At 50.6% G+C, this 19,176-nt stretch overlaps 1 protein-coding gene across 1 annotated transcript in view; it reads right to left on the minus strand.

Annotated features, from left to right (window-relative positions):
- ABCC1 (ATP binding cassette subfamily C member 1) overlaps positions 1 to 19,176 on the minus strand; it is a 103,052-nt gene that overhangs the window by 33,693 nt on the left and 50,183 nt on the right. The window contains exons 14-18 of the mRNA XM_021717985.1: positions 16,799 to 16,874; positions 14,275 to 14,401; positions 10,727 to 10,903; positions 8,172 to 8,339; positions 6,340 to 6,523 (exon numbers count right to left, since the gene is read on the minus strand). Coding sequence (XP_021573660.1) covers positions 6,340 to 6,523; positions 8,172 to 8,339; positions 10,727 to 10,903; positions 14,275 to 14,401; positions 16,799 to 16,874 — 732 coding nt within the window. The remainder of the gene's footprint in view (positions 1 to 6,339; positions 6,524 to 8,171; positions 8,340 to 10,726; positions 10,904 to 14,274; positions 14,402 to 16,798; positions 16,875 to 19,176) is intronic.

The following is a 19,176-nucleotide window of genomic DNA, read 5'->3' on the forward strand; positions in this document are numbered from 1 at the left end:
CACACGGTGGGCAGAAGGACTGACTGACAAGCAAGTGGCCATGTAAACAAGCAGAGCTGACTTCTCACTGCCAGAAGGATCACCATGTGGGCCACAGATATCGCCTCCCACAGTCCATATTGACAAGGTTGGTTTCTAAACCAGCCCTGAGAGGAAGAGGTGACATCTGCTCCGATTTCCCTCTAATCTGGGTTATCTACGCAGCTGTGTAAATACCAAAAGCCCTTTCACCTACAGCTTCTCGCACCAGGCATGCCTCACACCATCAAGATGCAATCTACTCACTCACTCATTTAATGCCTTTTTTGAGGGCCAACTATGTGTCAGGCACTGTTCTCAGTCTGGGGAAACAGAGGCAACTAACAAGTCGTCCTGGAGCTTAGAGTCCCAAGGGAGAGACGGACAACATTCAAACCAGTAGATCATAACTGATGACATCTAAGTCAGTGCTACGAAGCCAAACAAAGTAAGGAAAGGGAAGAAATCATGGCAGGAAGAGGAGAACTCCATGACAAAGTAAGAAATTAGGCCTGGGTGCCTGGCTCATGCCTGTCATCCCAGCACTTTGGGAGGCTGAGGCGGGAGGATTGCTTGAGCCCAGGAGTTCGAGACCAGCCTGGGCAACATAGTGAGACCTCGTCTCTACAAAAAATTTTAAAAACTTAGCTGGACATGGTGGCACGTGCTTGTGGTCCCAACTACTTGGGAGGCTGAGGCGAAAGGATCACTGGAGCCCAGAAGGTCGAGGCTGAAGTGAGCTATGATTGGATCACCGCACTCCAGCCTGGGTGACAGAGTAAGACCCTGACAAGGAAGGAAGGAAGAAAGAAAGAAGAAAAGAAAGGAAGGAAGAAAGGAAGGAAGGAAGAAGGAAAGAAAGGAAGAAAGAAAGAAAAAGAAAGGAAGGAAGGAAGAAAGGAAGGAAGAAAGGAAGGAAGGAAGAAAGAAGGAAAGAAAGGAAGGAAGAGAGGAAGAAAAAAAGGAAGGAAGGAAAGAAGGAAGAAAGAAAAGAAAAGAAAAATAAATAGTAAAATTTTTTATTTTATTTTATGTTTTGCAGAGACAAGTTCTCACCATGCAGCCCTGGCTGGTCTCAAACTCCTAGGCTCCAGCAATCCTCCCACCTCCCAAAGTGCTGGATCACAAGTATGAGCCACTGCAGCAAGAATTCATTTTCATTTCTTTTTTTTAAGCAAACACCTGAGACTTAGAAATCAACAACTGTCCCCTGAGTTCGTCCAGGTACCAGGGGACGGGCGTCAGATGCTGACACGTATGTGTGTCCCTGCCCTGGCGCCCTCACAGGGCCACTTCTGGTCTAAGTCCGCAGCGGCCAGTCCTCAGAGAAGCACTTCGGGAGCCACGCTGTTTACTCCGCCAACACCGCCTTTACTCAAGAAGGTTCTGGAACTTGGCTTGGGCAAGGGCCAGAGGGCCAGCCTCCCTCGAGAGAGGAATGCGACTCCCTGCTTTAGAGCCAATGCCTCGCTTTTTGACCAAAAATGGAAGTGACTGGCTGCCTCGCCCAAGTTCCCCCTCCTCCTGCCTGGGCCCTGCAAGTTCTTCATCCTCAAAAGAGGAAGAAATGAGCCTCTGAGGACAGGTGGAAGGAATGTGCTGTCCACTCAAACACCAGCAGCTGTGTGGGGCTCACGACACAGCTCTGTCATGTGGGGAGGTGCTCGGGACCCAACACTAAGAACAGGGAAATGGGAGAAGGAAAAGAGAAGACTGAGCAAGGTGACCTCAGCCTTGTCAGGGAGAGAGGCCTGGAAGGAAAAGATGGGTGGGAGAGACACCAAGGACAAAGCCACCCCCTTCTGGGCATGAGAGAGAAGTGTGACCCCTTTCCTGACGTTTTTTACTTTTTTCATTCACTCATAGAGTCACACGTTCATTCATTCATTTATTTTTAGAAACAGGGTCTCCCTCTGTCTCCCAGGCTGGAGTGCAGTGGCACGATTGCAGCTTACTGCAGCCTTAAACTCCTGGACTCAGCGATCCTCCCACTTCAGCCTGCCGAGTAGCTGGGACCACAGGTGCGCTCCACCATGTCTGGCTGATTTTCTTTCACCGAGATAGGGTCTTGCTGTGTTGTTCAGGTTGGTCTTAACTTCTGGCCTCAAGCAACCCACCTGCCTCAGCCTCCCAAAGTGCTGGGATGACAGGCGTGAGCCACCACACCTGGCCTTCTATCCCGATTCTTCGCTCTCCTCTGGTTTGCCAAGCCCATGATGAGCACTTACTGATTTTGTCATCAGTTTTTAAAAGTTCAGCATAAAATCCAAAAGGAAAATTTTAGTCACAAAGTTGAGAGATGGTTCAAGTGAGGTTTTGAAAAACAAACACATCACTGGAAGCAAGGCCTGTCCCCCCAGGATGGTGAGGGAAGAAAGGCAGACAGCATGAAGGCTGAGCACACAGGGCTTCTCCCCTCAGTGCCATCTCGGGCAGGACGACTCTGCTGTGGGGCAGGGCAATGGGGAGTGTCCTGACATTGCTGGCCTCTGCCCATCAGACGCCAGGAGTGACAGCCAAAAATGACTCCCAATATTGCCAAATATTCCTGGGGGGCTGGGGACTGAACCATCGCTCTAGGTTTTAGGTTACTAAAAAAAAAAAACTAAAGCCCAGACATGGTGGCTCACGTCTGTTACCTCAGCACTTTGGGAGGCTAAGGTGGGAGAATTGCTTGAGCCCAGGAGTTTAAGACCAGCCTGGGCAACATAGTGAGACCTCATCTCTACAAAAAATTGGGAAAAAAAATCAGCCAGGCGTGCTGGTGCACGCCTGTAGTTTCAGCTACTCGGAAGGCTGAGGCAGAAGGCTCACCTGAGCCCAGCAGGTTGAGGCTGCGGTGGCCGGGAGCATGCCCCTGCCCTCCAGCCTGGGTGACAGAGTAAGATTCCAACTCAAAAAAAAAAAAAAATTAACCAGGCATTGTGCTGCACATCTATAGACCTAGCTACCCAGCGGGCTGAGGTAGAAGGATCACCTGAGCCCAGGAGGTCAAGGCTGCAGTGAGCTGTCATCATGTCACTGCATTCCATACAGCCTGGGTCACAGAGTGAGACCTCGACAAAGGAAGGAAGGAGGGAAGGAAGGAGGGAGGGAGGGAGGGAGGGAGGGAGGGAGGGAGGAAGAAACTAGAGTCATAAAAATGTTTCTCCCCATCCAAGTATGAAGGTTAATGAGTCAATTTGTAATCTCTTTGCCACCCAAGAAAAGTTAAAGAAAGAAAGAAAGGAACTAGAGTCATAAAAATGTTTCTCCCCATTCAAGTATGAAGGTTAATGGGTCAATTGGTAATCTCTTTGCCACCCAAGAAAAGTTAAAGAAAGAAAGAAAGGAACTAGAGTCATAAAAATGTTTCTCCCCATTCAAGTATGAAGGTTAATGGGTCAATTGGTAATCTCTTTGCCACCCAAGAAAAGTTAAAAATAAACAAATTTTCTAGAAATCAGTGTCATGAAGGAGTCCTCCAGACCAATACCACCCTCTTCCAGTCCAGGTGTTCTTGAAAAAGAGCTGATTCACCCAAAAAAATGAACCTTTAGGAGAAGCTACAAATGCATTTCAAACATTCAAGGTCAGGGGTGCTTGGAGTTGGCTGGGGCTGGGCGAGACCAGCTCCTGAGGCCAAGACTTTAGAGCCAGGGCCCTCCAGAGGGTGGGGAAAGAGGGGGTGCTGCCCAGACCCACAGGCTGAGGCAGACTCTGTGTTTTGCCTGGAGGCAGGAAGCTGAGCTGGTGCAAGGAAACCCCAGAAGGGCTGGGGGCAGTGTGTTCATCACCAAATTAAGTGCTGATGCACACAAAAACTAACAGAGACATGGGCGGCACTCCATGTTCTGGAGAAGCTGTAGGATCTGCTGGCAGCTGGGCAGGCAGGGGGTGGAACCCATCAGCGGCCACCAGAGTTAAGGACAATCCTTGCTCACCTGGAGGGAAGGGAGGAGAGATTCACTCACTCTCTAGAGAGGATTCAGTCAAAACCACACGTGTGGGTTCAGAAAGCGTAGAGGGTTTTTCGCCCAAATGTAGCCCACCAAACAGGTTGGGGAAACAGTGGTGTTCAAGCAGCTGCTGCAACTCATCTCTGGGGCTAAGAGACAGAGACAGGAGATTCCACAGCAAGAGGAAGCAGGCTAGACTTAAGGCAGCACTTTCCAACCACAAGGGCACAAACATTCATTCCGATCAGAGAATTTCAAAGCTGAAGGGAATGGCAGCTCTCAAAAAGCAAAAATACAAACATAACTCTTCTTTTGAAACCACCAGGGCTCCCAGAAGTCGTCAAAATGTGGAAACAACCCAGATATCCATCCACAGATGAACAGAAAAAAAAAGCCACGGTCGATCCATGCAATGGAATAGTATTATTCAGCAATAAAAGGAATGAAGCTACAACACAGAGAACCCTGAGAGCCTCGTTCTACATGAAGGTAGCTGGCACAAAATCCCACAGGCTATGATTCCATGGATACAAAATGTCCAGGCAGATCCACAGAGACAGAAATAAGGTTGGTAGTTGCCTTGGGGTGGGTGGCTGGGGAAAAATGGGGACTGCCTGCGTGGACACAGAGCTTCTTAGGGGGGTGATAAATAGGTTCTAAAACTGATTGTGGTGATGGTTGCACAACCCTGGATATACTCAGTCACTGGATAGAACAATTTAAAGGGTGAATTGTATGGTGTATTATAGACCAATAAAGCACTTATTAAAAACCACTAGGAAGCTGGGTGTGGTGGCTTACACCTACAATCTCAGCACTTTGGGAGGCTGAGGCGGGAGGATCGCTTGAGGCTAGTTTGAAACCAGCCTGGGCAATATAGCAAGACTTCATCTCTATAAAAAAAATGAGCTGGATGTGGTAGCATTCGCATGTAGTCCCAGCTACTAGGGAGGCTGATACAGAAGGATCGCCTGAGTTCAGGAGTTTGAGGTTACAGTGAGCCATGATTGTGCTACTGTGCTCCAGTCTGGGTAGCAAAGGGAGACTGCATCTCAAGAAAAAAAAGGAGGGGTGGGAATCTGGACACAGACACACACACAGGGAGAAGGCCATGTGAAAATGAAGACAGAGATCAAGGTGGTGCTTCCCCGAGCCAAGGACTCCAGATACTGCCAGCAGCCACCAGAAGCCAAGGGACAGGCAAGGGGCAGAGTCACTGTCCTCAGAAGAAACCGGCGCTGCTGACATCCTGACCTCAACTTCCAGTCTCCAGAACGTGTGACAACATACTTCTGTTGCTTAGGCAGCACGTTTGGGATATTTTGTTATAGCTGCCCCAGGAAACTAAGACAAGTACTTAACACTCAGTAGGCACATAATAAATCCCCACTGGATGAGTCAATTTATGAGCAAGCTCCTTCTAGGCCATCCCAAAGCCCCTGGCACAGTACCACAGGGCTGCTCCGTCCTACAACCCTAGGGGCCCCATTCACAGATTGTGATATCAATTCTGTCAATGGAAGTTATGCACTGGGTAGCCCTGCAGTCCCACCCTGAGGCCAGTCCATCTGAGACCCGCACGAAACACACAAGTCCCAGAGGCCTGGGGAGCCTGTAATTAGCTCCTGGAGGAAGGAGATCAGAGCAGGACAGAGGGCCTCTCAGCAGTGCTGCTTTTTATCACCCGCTGAAACCAAAGCAGAGTACCCCAGACCAAAGGTGTGGTCCCTTGGGGCCCAGAAAAAGCACCAGCTGACCTGCTCCCTCTCCAAGTCAATACGGTCAAAGCCCCCAGGGGGAGTTGAGCAGAGGGTCCTCCAAGATGCTAGTGTGACCCAGAAACACAGGCAGCCAAGAAGGCTACACAGCTGACCCTGAACCTGAACCCAACTGAGAGGACAGGATTCTCAGAACCTACTCCACTGGCTTCATATAAGGTCAGGGTCAGGTGCCAGGCTCGGGGGTGGGGGTTGGAAGGACAGGCCTGCGGTCACACAGCTGGCAGAAGCAGCCTCTGGGATTCAAACCCAGGTTCTGCCATCTCCATGCCTGCAGGCTCAACCACCTGCTCCCCTCACGTCTGTCCTGAGTCACTCTGTTCTCGATGTCTCTCGGCCTCCTGAGAGCCAGAGGGACTTTAATTTCCTTGTCCCCATTTTTGCCATGAGGACCCTGAGGCTTGGCAGGCCTCAGCCACATTACAGCAAAGTGTTGGGCCTTGTCCAGGTCAGCCCCATAGGGGTCAAGACAGGCCCCCCAGTTGGCTCCCGAGGGGCCAGTTCCACCCAGTGCCCCAATAAGCCACCCTTCCGAGGTGGCTAGTGGCAACCTCAGAGGGGCAGATGTGGCCCTTCAAGGCAGAAGGGACCCCACCCACTCCTACCGTCCCCGTCTGAGGCCTGATCTTGCTCGGTGCTGGTGTACGTGCGCAGGAACTCAGCGAAGGCCCCGTCGCGGGCCAGCAGCTCCTGGTAGGAGCCCATCTCAGAGATCTTGCCACCACTCATGACGATGATGACGTCCACCTGCGGCAGGTAGCTGATGCTGTGTGTGACCAGGAGGCGTGTCTACGGGAAATGAGAAACGGGCATGTCAGGCATGGGGAGACGGCTAGACTCAGTAGAAGGAAGGAGTTGGCGGAGGAAGGAAGGAGCTGGCGGGCACCTGGAGGGCACAGCCAGGCCTGCAGGAGGACACACGCCCAGGATGATGCCCGCAGAACAGCTGGTCCTACGCATGCAGCCCTTCCCCTCTCAGGCGTGCCTTAGGCCAGCCATGCTAACCTAGGGAAGTGGCAAGGAGCAAACCAGACAACCCACCCCCCATTCCAAGACACACAGCAGGAGCAAGACTGTGAGCTGGATGGCAAAACACAGCAGAAAAGGCGAGTCTGCTGAGAGTGTGGATTTGGTGCTGGGGGGGAGGATTCACGCACATGTGAAGGAATAAAAGACTGATGTTTCTACAGAAGAGTCTGTGTGCGGTGGCCTAAATTTTCTTTTCTTTTTTCTTTTTTGTGAGAAAGCGGGATTTATTGAGAGGTCAGAAAAGCTCCCACAGTAGGAGGGGACCCAAGGGGGTTGCCCCCAATTTTTCTTTTAAACCAACTTCCTATGCCTGCTACCCTAAAAGCCACAAGCAAATCCGTACACGGGTAGATATTTTATCTGCGAATCTGAAAGCCTGGAAGACAGCCATCCAACTATTAACAGAAGTCAGCAATTTTTTCTTAAAGGGGATCTTACAGCCCTGGGGACCTTACAGTCACCCTGCAACAACACAGCTCTGTCCTCACGGCCCGAGGCAGCCACAGATAAGATTAGAAGCAGGCTGCAATCCGGGTATGGACACTGACATGCAAATTAAAGATGTAACTTCACACATCACAAAAGACTGTTCCCTTTTAGATTTCTTCCAACCATTTAAAAATGTCAACATCTGGCCGGAACACCAGCCTCGGCCCAAGCACCACATAAAAGCAGGCAATAGGCCAATCTGTTGAGCCCTGCTCTCGAGAGAAAAATGAGGGGTACAGGAGGGAGAGGGATACAGAAGATCTACCCATGTCCTTGAACTCTCTGATTTTGTTGCCATGGGCATGCATTACTTTGATAACATAAAAAAATTCCTTACTATTTAAATGTTATGTTTACATGGAAATATAGTGGGGTGTGCGGGTACACTTACAATAGGTTCAATAGCAAAATGCTTCCTCTATGTGTGTGTACATATAAATGTACATAGACATATAAAACAAGACAACCTATCTTAAAAGTTTACACATACAGCAAAAAGACTTGAAAAAGAAAAGCCCAGGAATGAGGTCCTATCGTGTTACGGCATTGTGGCAATTTCCCTGCTCCAAACTTCCTGCTCCACGCACGGCCACCTGGCATGGAAGGAGGCATGACCCACTTGGTCCAGAGGGTCTTGGGATGGGATTCCCCCTGGGGAGTTGGACATGGGATGGAATTGAGAAGAGGGGTTGTCTTGGTTGAGTGGAGGTCATGCCCTCAAGACCCTGCTGAGGACTCAGCCCTATAAAGGCAAGTGCGGGCAGCTGTCTTGGGCAGGCTTCCAAGAGAAACAAGAGAAATGTGTTCTTCAAGTTACATTAAAAACAGAAAAGGCCAGGGGAGGACTGCTCAAGGGGACACACTCTGGCTTCACCAAAGAGTGAGAAGCCAGTGCCAAGTCCCACCCACCAGCAGGTACCTTGTTCTTCAGCATCCCCTTAGGGCCAACCACATTTTCAAAGATGTGTTTTCCCACGTGGGCATCTACCGCTGACAAGGGATCATCGAAGAGGTAAATATCGGAGTTGCAGTACACGGCCCGCGCCAGGCTCACACGCTGCTTCTGGCCCCCAGACAGGTTCACGCCCTGGGAAGAGACACGGCAGAAGGGTGGACTTCCTGGGGAACCTGGAGACTCAAGAAATGTGGCAGAGGCTGGGCACGGTGGCTCATGCCTGCAATCTCAGCACTTTGGGAGGTCAAGGCGGGAAGATTACTTGAGGCCGGGAGTTTGTGACCAGCCTGGGCAAGATAGCAAGACCTTGTCTCTAAAAAATAAAAATAAAAAATTAGCTGAGAGAAGTGGTGGGCACCTGTTGTCCCAGGGACTGGAGAGGCTGAGGTGGGAGGATTACTTAAGCCCAGGAGCTTGAGGCTGTAGTGAGCTATGATTGCACCACTGCACCCCAGCCATGGTGATAGAGCGAGATACTGTCTCTAAAAAAAGAGGAAAGAGAAATGTAGCAGAGCCACCCAAGCGGATGACTTGCTCAGGGTGCAATGGGCCCAGGTCAGGGGACCACAGGACTATACCCACTTCCTCTTGTTTTGGTACAAGACTGAAAGCAGGAGGTTACACCCACATGAACAAGGCCCAGCTCCACCACAGTCGAGGACAGGATCATAGGCACGAGGCTTAGCTTCATCTGCAAAATGGGGGGAAGAGAAAACCTGAGTCTCCTGAGAGTTGCTGGGCAGGGCACCTGGCACACAGTGAACACTCAGCACTGAGTGGGCTGATGGCACCAAGTCAACAGTGTTGGTCAGAGTGAAGGTCCTGATCCTGTAGTCTGGTGGAAGGCACCAGTGAGTGTGGTAATGATATTGCTATTGTCTTGCTGTTGCCTTTGTTGTTAATAGCTGACATTCAGCTGCCTCTGGATCTACCAGTCCCCAGTAAAGCCACGCAGAGCAAGGCAGGCTCTACCCGGGATGTGGAAACCCAGCCTAGGTCTCGCTCACCAGGAGGGCACCACATAGACCAGCAGCGCCAGTCCCCCACGACAGATGTCCCAATGCCATTTCCACATCTGGCCCCAGAAGCACAGTGGCCACCCCCGGGTTAACTATCCCATCCCTCGGGAGAGATGCCTACCCTCCCTCCTCCATGCACTGAGGCGGGTCCTGGCAGCCAGGAGCCTTTAGATGGGCCCTCTGGTCACAGCTCATTAGACCAGGGCAGACTCCAGCCCCAAGCTAACACCCAACTAACATTTTCTCTCTCCAGACTTTGGCCCTGGGATCTAGACAGAGACAGATAAGACAGAGACAGACAAGAGTCTTCGAGTGCCAGAAACAGACACTTGTAGAAAAGCACAAAGCAGATATGCAGAAAAGGAGAGAGAACAACAGCAGGGCCCAGGCTGCCTGCCCACTCTCCCTGAGACCCCACACACCCCAGCCCCTGGATTCTACAAGAACCACGTGTGTCCTTCCATTCAGGTCTTGTTTTCTGCTCACACGAGCTAACAACTGTCTTTCCTTTCCAAGGAGCTGCATATTGCCTCCATTTTAAAAAGATCATGCGCCAAATAAGAAAGCTGGTGGAGCCACTGGCTTGTAACTAAAAAGAGGCAGGTGAGCGAGGTCTTTGAATTCCTGGTCCTCCAAGGCCAGGAAACCAGACAGCCACCAGGGGGCGCCAAAGCAAAGTGGCAGCAGCCAGGGAGAGCAACCCAGGCAGCAGCCAGGGAGAGCAACCCAGGCCTGGGAGGCTTAGACAAAGGCATAGAGGTGGGAAGGGGCTGGGGGCTGCTAAGACCTAGGGCTGGAGCACAGGGGGAGGGAGCAGGAGTGGTGGGAGGCCCTCCTTATAGGGGACAGAACTAGCAGGTAAGAACATGGACCTAACAGCCATGCTCTCTCGGTGCTCCGTGGCATCAGGCAAGTCACACAACCTCTCTGTGCCTCCCTCTACTCAACCATTTAATGGGGATAACAACATCTCATGGGCTTGCTGTGAGGATGAAATGTGTGTAAATACTTGGCACGGTGCCTGGCTCACAGAAAATACTCAGTAAGTGTTATTAGCAACTGTCACTGCTATGACAGGGACTGTGGACCTCTGAATCATCACTCCTCCTCCTTGTCTATGCCCTTTGTCATATGACTTTGCAGTCACGTGCTCGCAGACACAGACTGTACACCCTTCCTGGTCCCTTGCCTTTGGGCTTAGTCAATAGACATGCTTTCTGGGTGGAAAAGACAGTGTGCTTTAAGAGACATCCCCTGCTTTTCTCTCACCCAGCCCCCTCTCTTGGTCTTCAGCTGCCACCACAAGAAGAGCCTTCCCCTGGGCCACACCCACAACCTGGAGCCAAGCTCAGAGGCCCACAGAGAGCAGGAGAACCGTCAAGCTGAGCCTAGCCTGGGTCAGCCAGCTGCCATTAACTCACGAGCCCACAGAGATTTGGAGGTGTTTGTTATGCAGCAATCGTTGACTGGTCCAGGGGCCAATGATGGAACTGCACTGACCTTCTCGCCTATCTCTGTCCGGTCTCCGGTGGGCAGGATTTCAAGGTCTGGGAGGAGGGCACAAGCCTCTACCACAGCCTTGTAATACTGTTCCTGCAGTGGGCGTCCAAAGAGAATATTTTCTCGGAGAGAATCGTTCTGGATCCAGGCCTGCTGGGGCACGTAGGCCACTGAGCCCTGCAGAGCAAACGGAGAAGGGGGTGAGATAGGCAGACAGACTTGGTCAACAAGATGGCAGCCAGCCCACCCACCTGCCAGGAAGGCCCCAAATCATAAGATATTTGTATCACACCTACTGCTTCAACAAGAGGGAAACTGAGTCACAAAGGACTACAGATGCCAGAGCTGGGATAAGAACTCATACTAGGTGAGTCACTGACCCCAGTGTCAGGAGTTTGAGTTGAAGTCCTCATTGATGAGATTATAGTTATATATTTAGTGGGTTATTTACTAAATGTCTACAGCAGCAACCAAAACCCCACCTTCCAAAGGGTAAAAGTTCCTTTTCATCACCAAGAAAGGGAGACCAAAAAAAAAAAATCAAGGGAAAAGGAGTAGAATTCTCTGACGTAACCAAAAAACAACTAGCTTATGGGTGCAGCAGACACTAAGAAAGAAAGATATATAAGGCTTTTTAAAAGTCCAATGTACTTTGGAACACCGAGGAAGGATTCCTTGAGGAAATTTTCTCGATGAAATTTAAGCAGGTTGGGCACAGTAGCTCAAGTCTGAAATCCTAGCATTTTGGGAAGCTGAGGTGGGAGGATGGCTTGGGGTCAGGAGTTTTGAGACCAGCCCGGGCAACATAGCAAGTCTTTGTCTCTACAAAAATTAAAAAAATTAGCCAGGCGTGGTGGTGCACGCCTCTAATCCCAGCTACTCAGGAGGCTGAGGGAGAGGGATCACCTGAGCCCAGGAGGTTGAGGCTGCAGTGAGTTGTGGTCATGCCACTACACTCCAGCCTGGGCGACAGAGTGAGACCCCAGCTCAAAAACAAGAAAGGCCATAAGACTGAAGCACTGACTGTGTGAGGGGACGATAGCGGGAGAGGGGCTGGAGGGCAGCAGGGTGCCCATATGTGGTAGGGTTTATCAGGAGGGCACTGGGAGCCACTGAAGATTCTAGAAGAGGGAATGCTAGGGGGCAAGGCTGAGTAGGTCTCAGGTGCCGTGACTCTTACTCCAAATTCTCAGGTAAATAACTAAACTGCTGACTCTCATCCTAACTCACAGGAGGCAGAAACGTCACAAAGTCTCTCCACAAAACTTACAGATAATTCAGACACGGCAGGCATAAACCACCAACTCAAACATCTAGAAAACAGTTAAGTATTGTAAACACATTGCCAGCACTCCCCTTATGAGGGCAAAACAACCGGTCACAAATAGCTGTTGGGCCCAATGTAACAATAGCGCCAGAAAGGGGAAACCCCAGGTGAATAAAACAGAAGGTGAGTGGGTGCCAACATGACTGGAATAGCTCACAGTCCCCATTCATCTTACTGGATAGCACAGACTCAGAAGGAATGACGGAACATGTCTCAGAAGACCATGAGATGTCATCACCGTGGGCCCAACTACCCTAAGGTCTACTTTCTAAAGCGCATCATACAATCAACAAAGAAAGGGATTTGCCCTGAAATGAAAACAATGACAAACTAGAATCCCCAAAACTGGATTAAGAGAAGGTAGTTCTGGGGACGTAAACATGCCACATGGGGTAAACAATGTTAAATAGGGGTTTTGCTTTGTTTTTAACTTTGCATGACTTCTCAGGGCCTTTACTTTGACAAAGTTCATTATAAATCTTCAAGAGGGAAGGAGTCAGAATATATAGTATTTCCCAGGCTTGCCTAAGCCTGGGGGCGCTTTATTCCCCAAACATTCCCGAGAGACTTTGCCACAGACCTACTCCAGGAAATGCTAGTGTTCACTCAACTTCCAAGGACAAATCTTTATACCAGGAAAAGGCTTTTTGGGGGAATGAACTAAATGTAAGCCAAGGCTCTTGACTTCCGGAGGGACTTTTTTGTGAAGCAGCCTCCGAAGCTCTCTCAGGGAATTCCACTAGTTCAAAGTACACTTTGCATTTAGAAGCTATAAACCTGCAGTCTCCTTTTAGTCTATATTAAGAATTCAGATGGGCTCGGTGGCTCAGCCTGTAATCCCGTGCCTTGGGAGGCGGAGGTGAGTGGATTGCTTGAGCCCACAGGTTCGAGACCTGCCTGGGCAACTTGGCGAGACCTCATCTCTACAATAAATCAAAAATTAGCCGGGTGTGGTAGTGCACACCTGTAGTTCCAGATACTTGGAAGGCTGAGGCGGAAGGATCACCGGAGCCCAGCAGGTTGAGGCTGCGGTGGCCAGGAGCGGCCACTGCCCTCCAGTCTGGGCGACAGAGTGAGACTCCAAATCAAAAAAAAAAAAAAAAAAGAATTCAGCAATCACTCTGAGTTTAAACCGTGCCTTTAAAAAAAGACCTAAGAAAATATTCTAACCACATAAACCAAAATAACTGTTAAGTTGTATCACATTTATAAGACATAAATATAAGATATAAATATATCATATTTATATGCAATTTTTTTTTCAGTCAGGTCTCACTCTGTCACCCAGGCTGGAGTGCAGTGGAATAATCGTGGCTCACCACAGCCTCAAACTCCTGGGTTCAGGCAATCCTTCTACCTCAGCCTCCCAAGACATTGGGACTATAGGCTTACACCACCATGTCCAGCTAATTTGTCCAGCTAATTTGCTGTAGAGACAAGCTCTCACTATGTTGCCCAGGCTGGTCTCGAACTCCTGGGCTCAAGCAATATTCCCATCCTCACCTCCCCGAGTGTTGGGATTACAGGTGGGAGGCATGACACTTGTTAATTTGTTATATTTATAAGAAGAGCTATAAAGACAGATTCATAAAGAGAAAGAACAAGTCAGAAAGATTCATATACAAAGAGACTAAAAGTCACACAACTAGGGGCAGAGACAGGGAGGAAGGAGAGACAGAGAGCATACCACGGAGTATTTGAGCATCTATTAAATATTTAAGTGCCTACTGTATGTTCGGCACTATTCTAATTGCTGGAACACAGCAGAAAATAAATCACACCAAAATTCCTCCTTCTAGGACAGCAGAGAAAAGAATAGAAGGAATTAGAGTAGATTGCTCATACCCAGGAGTTTGAGACTAGCCTGGACAACATAGCAAGACCTCGTCTCTACAGAAAAAAAATTTCAAAAATTGGCTGGGTGTGGTGGTGCATGCCTGTAGTTCCAGATAACTCAGGAGGCTGAGGCAGAAGGATCACTTATGCCCAGGAGGTCAAGGCTACAGTGAACTATGATGGTACTGCTGCACTCTAACCTGGGTGACAGAGTGAGACTCCAACTCAAAAATAAAAATAAAAATAAAAGGAAGAAAGAGAATAAGAGAGGAAGAGAGACCCTGCACTCGTTTCAGCACAGGGATAGTCATCAAAGAGCCAGCGCCGCCCCAGCTTCTCCCTGGCCACCCACTCCCCCAGCACACATCCCACAGTCCTCACCTACCTTGAGAGTCACGCACCCCTCTACCTTGTCCATCTCGGCCAAGAGGGCAGAGAGCAGAGACGACTTTCCACAGCCCACCTGACCCACCACGGCCACCAAGGAACCTTCTGGAACCGAGAAGGTGATGCTGAAATGAAACAACATACCCTGCCTCAGTCGTGCTGGGTGAGACCACAGGGCTGTGCTCCTGCCCACCTGAGCTTGGAGTCACCCGAGGAGAGAGAGACAGACACAGATGACAGGGTCGTCATGGACACAGAGGTCTCGAAACTCCTTCCGCCATTTCTAGTTCTGAGCTCAGGCCAGTGAGTGCCTCACGGGACCTCCAGGGCCTTCCAGGGCCACCCTGTTCTGAGGTGGGTGACAGGGCCGGGATGCCAATGCACCTTAGAGGATAGAAGCAGCGAGAGGCCTGAGGGACCGTGTCACACAGAGCCGAAGAGAGGGTGTGACCCTGCTGGGAACATGATGTGACATCCCAAAGAAGAGGACCCTCAGAGCACTCTGAAGGAAGAAGGGGCATGCTCGGGACACAGAAACCCAGGGACCGCTGGAGAAAGGCCCACAGGGATGAGGTGACAGGGTGCAATCCCGGATGTGGTGACAAAGGGGAGTATGGGGCAGCTGGGCCCAAGGAACACCGACAAATGCCATACTAAGATGCCCATGCACTGCAAGATGGAAGCCACCGAGGGGTCACGGGAAGGGGGGCATGAGCAAATCTAAGTGGCATCTCTGTTGAAATCAAACAAACAGCAGCCAAACAAAGCAAGCTCAAAGTTCCACCGGCACAAGTGGCTGTCACTCAGTGTCTGCAGGCAGCACAGCCACAGCTGGGAAGGGCGGACACAACTGGGGCTTTGTTGGGCTCATGCATGTGGACTGGGGTCTTCACCTGCGGCTATTAGGATTTCGGCATATTTGTGGAAATGCTCACAGATTTTGCAGTCATTGACTGTTTCTTTCTTTCTTTCTTTTTTTTTTTTTTTGAGTTAAAGTCTCACTCAGTCACCAATGCTGGAGTGCAGCAGCACAATCAGGGTTTACCACAGCTTTGACCTCCTGGGCTCAGGCAATCCTTCTGCTTCAGCCTCCCAAGTAACTGAAACGACAGGTGTGAGCCACCACTCCTGGCTAAATTTTTTATTTTTTGTAGAGATGAGGTCTCACTATGTTGCCTAGCCTTGTCTTGAACTCCTGGAATCAAGCGATCCTCCCACCTTGACTTCCCAAAGTGCTGGGCTTACAGGCGTGAGCCACCGTATCTGGCCCAGTTGTTTAATCCTTACAATCTTGCTGCACACCAACACTGATTACACTTTTGTTTCTATGCAGGGAGGAAAATGGATTATGGGACCAGAGCCAGCACCCACCATGGTCCAGGTGAGACAGGAACACATTTGTAAGTCGAGGAAAGGGAGGGGTTGAGCAGAGAAAGGAGGCTGAAAGAAGCTCAAGGGGCCGGGGTGTTCAGAGCAGGAAGGCATCAGAGACTGGAAGAATGGAGGAAAGCAGGGGCCTCAGACGCAGATTAGCTGTGGAGCAGAGCAAGAGAGAAAGCGACCACAGAAGCAGGCAGGATTTAAGTTTAGACACACAGAAAAACTTCTTAAACATTTAGTCCCATCATGGATTTTCAACACAGGCTTCCTGTGCAGTCTTTTCTCTGGAGAGTCAGTCCCCTAGCTGGCAAAACACAGCAGCAACCTGGCTCACCAGTCAGAGGACACACTGTTTAGGGGCATAGGAGACATATGTGGCCTCTCAAAAGGTCCCATTGGCCCCGTGTTCTGGGGTTTCCTTAAGGAGCCCTATTAGAGCTGTAGAACAAGGCGCCCCACCCCCACCCCTGCCCCTAGAAGGAAATGAGAGGCACTTGACAGACTGTTTGGGGACAAGGCCAATTCCCCAGACACCGTGTGCTTTAGAAAGATAAGGACTGCGGCGGGCAGGGTGCCAGAGGAAAAAGGGTGACAAAGGCCAGTCAGGCAGAGGGACCTTGGAGTGGACAGAGCCAGCCATGCCAAGCAGGGAGACAGCCTCAGGCCCACCTGGCCTCTCGGTGTGCCCGGTCCCTCTGGGTACAGTGATGGGTTCAGATGGGGCATGTGACCCAACCTGGGCCAACAGGAGACAAGTGGGCCTCCTGTCCAGGGAGGATAGCACTGGGACAAAGAGACGATGGAGAAGGTTCTGACAGCACTGAGTCCCTGGATCACACCATACCTGAATACTCTGCAATTACATGAGTCAAAACTCCCCTCTGTTGTCTAAGCCTAACTATGCCAGGTTTCTGTCACAGCCAGAGAGAACATTCTGGACTAGGCACCTTCGCGTCTGCTCCTCAGGACAGCCCAAGCAGGTGTTTCTGGACCTACTTTCCAGCTGGAAAAGCTGAGGCTCAGAAGGGCCAAGTGACCTGTCCAAGGCCACAGAGCTGGAGCATGGCAGGAATTCATACCCATGTCTGACCAAAGCCCCGTGGCTCTCTGCAGCCCTCATGTGTGTCCACATCTCAGCTCACCCATTCAGCGTGGGCGGGTCGCTCCTGGCCCAGGTGAATGTGGCGTTCTTCACGGTGATGCTGTTTGTCCCCCCACCTGGAAAGCACAGAGACAGCATGTCAGGTGCATATGGAGCTGTGGGAACGAGCTCGAGCAGAACACTCTGTTCCTTTCTCACAAATAAGCAGTCCAGCCCCAGATAGTCGACATCAGTGGCGCTGGGCACTGTTTGCTGTCAGACGCCAGTTTCTGAAGAAGGCGCTTCAGCCTGACTCAGAAAGCAGAAGGAAACCACAGGAGACTTCAGTATGACAGGAGGTTGAGCCATTTGGACACTCAGCGATAGGGGTCTAAGGAGGGTTCCCCCATGCTCCCAGAACTCCCTTGCCCTCTCCCGGGCAGGTTCACGGCAGCTCTGGGTGGAAGGACCAGCAGCTGCCAGGGCCAGTGGAGAATGGGCTGTGTTTCTGCAAACCTCTTGCCACCAGGATGGCCCCCACACCCCCACCACCCTTCCTTGAGGTTCAAAGCAGCCTCCTCTCCCTTTTCCTGCACTCACTGTCTCTCTTCCTCCCATCAGCCATACCACCTGGCACACACCATAGCACATCGAGCTTTCTGAAACACCAGGCACAACCAGCTCAATGAAAGCAGAATGTGCAACCAGAAGTGGGGGCTCAGGCCTAGGGGAATATGGTTAATGGGATAGAGCCCACATTATCAGCTATGTTTCCAAGGCTCCTAGTGCCTCTGTCTTCCTTGACTTTTTTCCTTTTAATTCACGTCCCTCATTTTAAAAAATCACCTCTAGGCCACACATGGTGGCTCACACCTATAATCCCAACACTTTGGGAGGCTGAGGTGAGAGGATGACTTAAGGTCAGGAGTTTGAAAAAAAATTAAAACCACTGAGAGATAATACGAGGGTATTTTTTAAGCTGTCAACAAAACAAAACAAAACAAAACAACTTCTCTATGCATCAAAGAAACAAAAGTATGCAGCAAGAGGAAGTTACTAGTTAACCTAAATTAACCTTCCCCCTCAGCTTCCCAGTAAGAGAGAATGCTGAACGAAGAAGCTGGAAGGTACTATTTCAGGAATTTAAGAAAAGCCACCGGGAGCCTGAGGAACTGTGGAAAATCCCATGACTTGGGAGCCAGGCCTGGCTCACAGACAGCATGAACAAACACTTCAGAGAGTCCAGCCACCTCGGAGGCTGCTGTGAGGGCAGGAAGGAGGGGCTGAGGCCCTGGTAGCCCTGGGAGGCCTGGGGTTTTCTGACACTTGCAGTGAGCTGTGAACAACTTCAGTAGCAAGAAACCTCCCAGGCCACCTCACACCCGCAGCCTGTATTTTGCAAAGAAATTTGACCACATTAGAGATGGCATCCTTCCCACGTCATGAGGGGATGTGGTCTGCAGGAGCACAGAAGCCAATGACCAGACCAGTGAGGGCAGGAGAAAGACTCCGGCAACTAGCTGGGGGCAACTGTGTCCCTCAAGAGGTACCTGGCAACGACTAGAAGTCACTTTTCAAAATTGGGGTGGGTTTTAATGGATGGCGTCCAGAGATGCTGCTCCATAACCTACAGTGCAAGGGACAGTCCCCAGCAACAAAGAAGGATGTGCCCCCAAGTGTCAGGAGCACCCAGGACTGGAAATCTTACACCTGGAGGTGAGCTTTGCAGAGACTGTCTCATTCACACTGGAAAGGCACAACCACCACAATTTGCTTAGCATCTCCTGTCACCAGGTGCTGTGGCAGATGCCACACACCACTGAAGACACCTGGATGCCTACAAGGCACCAGGCACCACCGCACATGGTAACGTCCATACACATGCAGCCCTCCAGCCATATTTACTGGGCTCTCAAGCCAGCTGGTGCAGATCTGAATCCCCTGGGGCTGTGAACTCCCAGGTGGGTAGCCCTAAGTGAGTTACCTAACATCTCTGTGCCTCACTCTTCCGGCTGTAAAAAACAAGGTTGATGATCACAAAATTCACCTCAGAGGGCTGTGGAGAGGTGGGGGGGGGGCTACAGGAGCCCTTTGAACAATGCTTGTGCCATATGTGAAAGTGTCACTGCTCTTAGTGCGGTGAATATTTATTATTAAGTGCCTGGAGAGGCAGATGTCAACAAGCACCCTGCTCAGAGAATGGGCTGAGAAAGGAGAAACTAACAAGCTACAAAATAAACAAACCAGCCAATAAAAATTTGTACCACATCCTGCCAGGGAAAGGCAGTCTCGTTCCTAGTTTCCAGATGAAGACACTGAGTCCCAGACCTGAGTGTGTATAGTACGTGGGTGGAGGAAGTTGGCTGGTTTCCAGAGTCCCCACTTTGGGGGGACGACTCTGAATCAAAGTTGGAGCCCTGGAAAGCAACTCGGGGGGGG

Source organism: Carlito syrichta, unplaced genomic scaffold, assembly GCF_000164805.1.
Source record: "Carlito syrichta isolate Samal-C Ts95f unplaced genomic scaffold, Tarsius_syrichta-2.0.1 Scaffold311662, whole genome shotgun sequence".
In the NCBI taxonomy this organism is placed as follows: domain Eukaryota; kingdom Metazoa; phylum Chordata; class Mammalia; order Primates; family Tarsiidae; genus Carlito; species Carlito syrichta.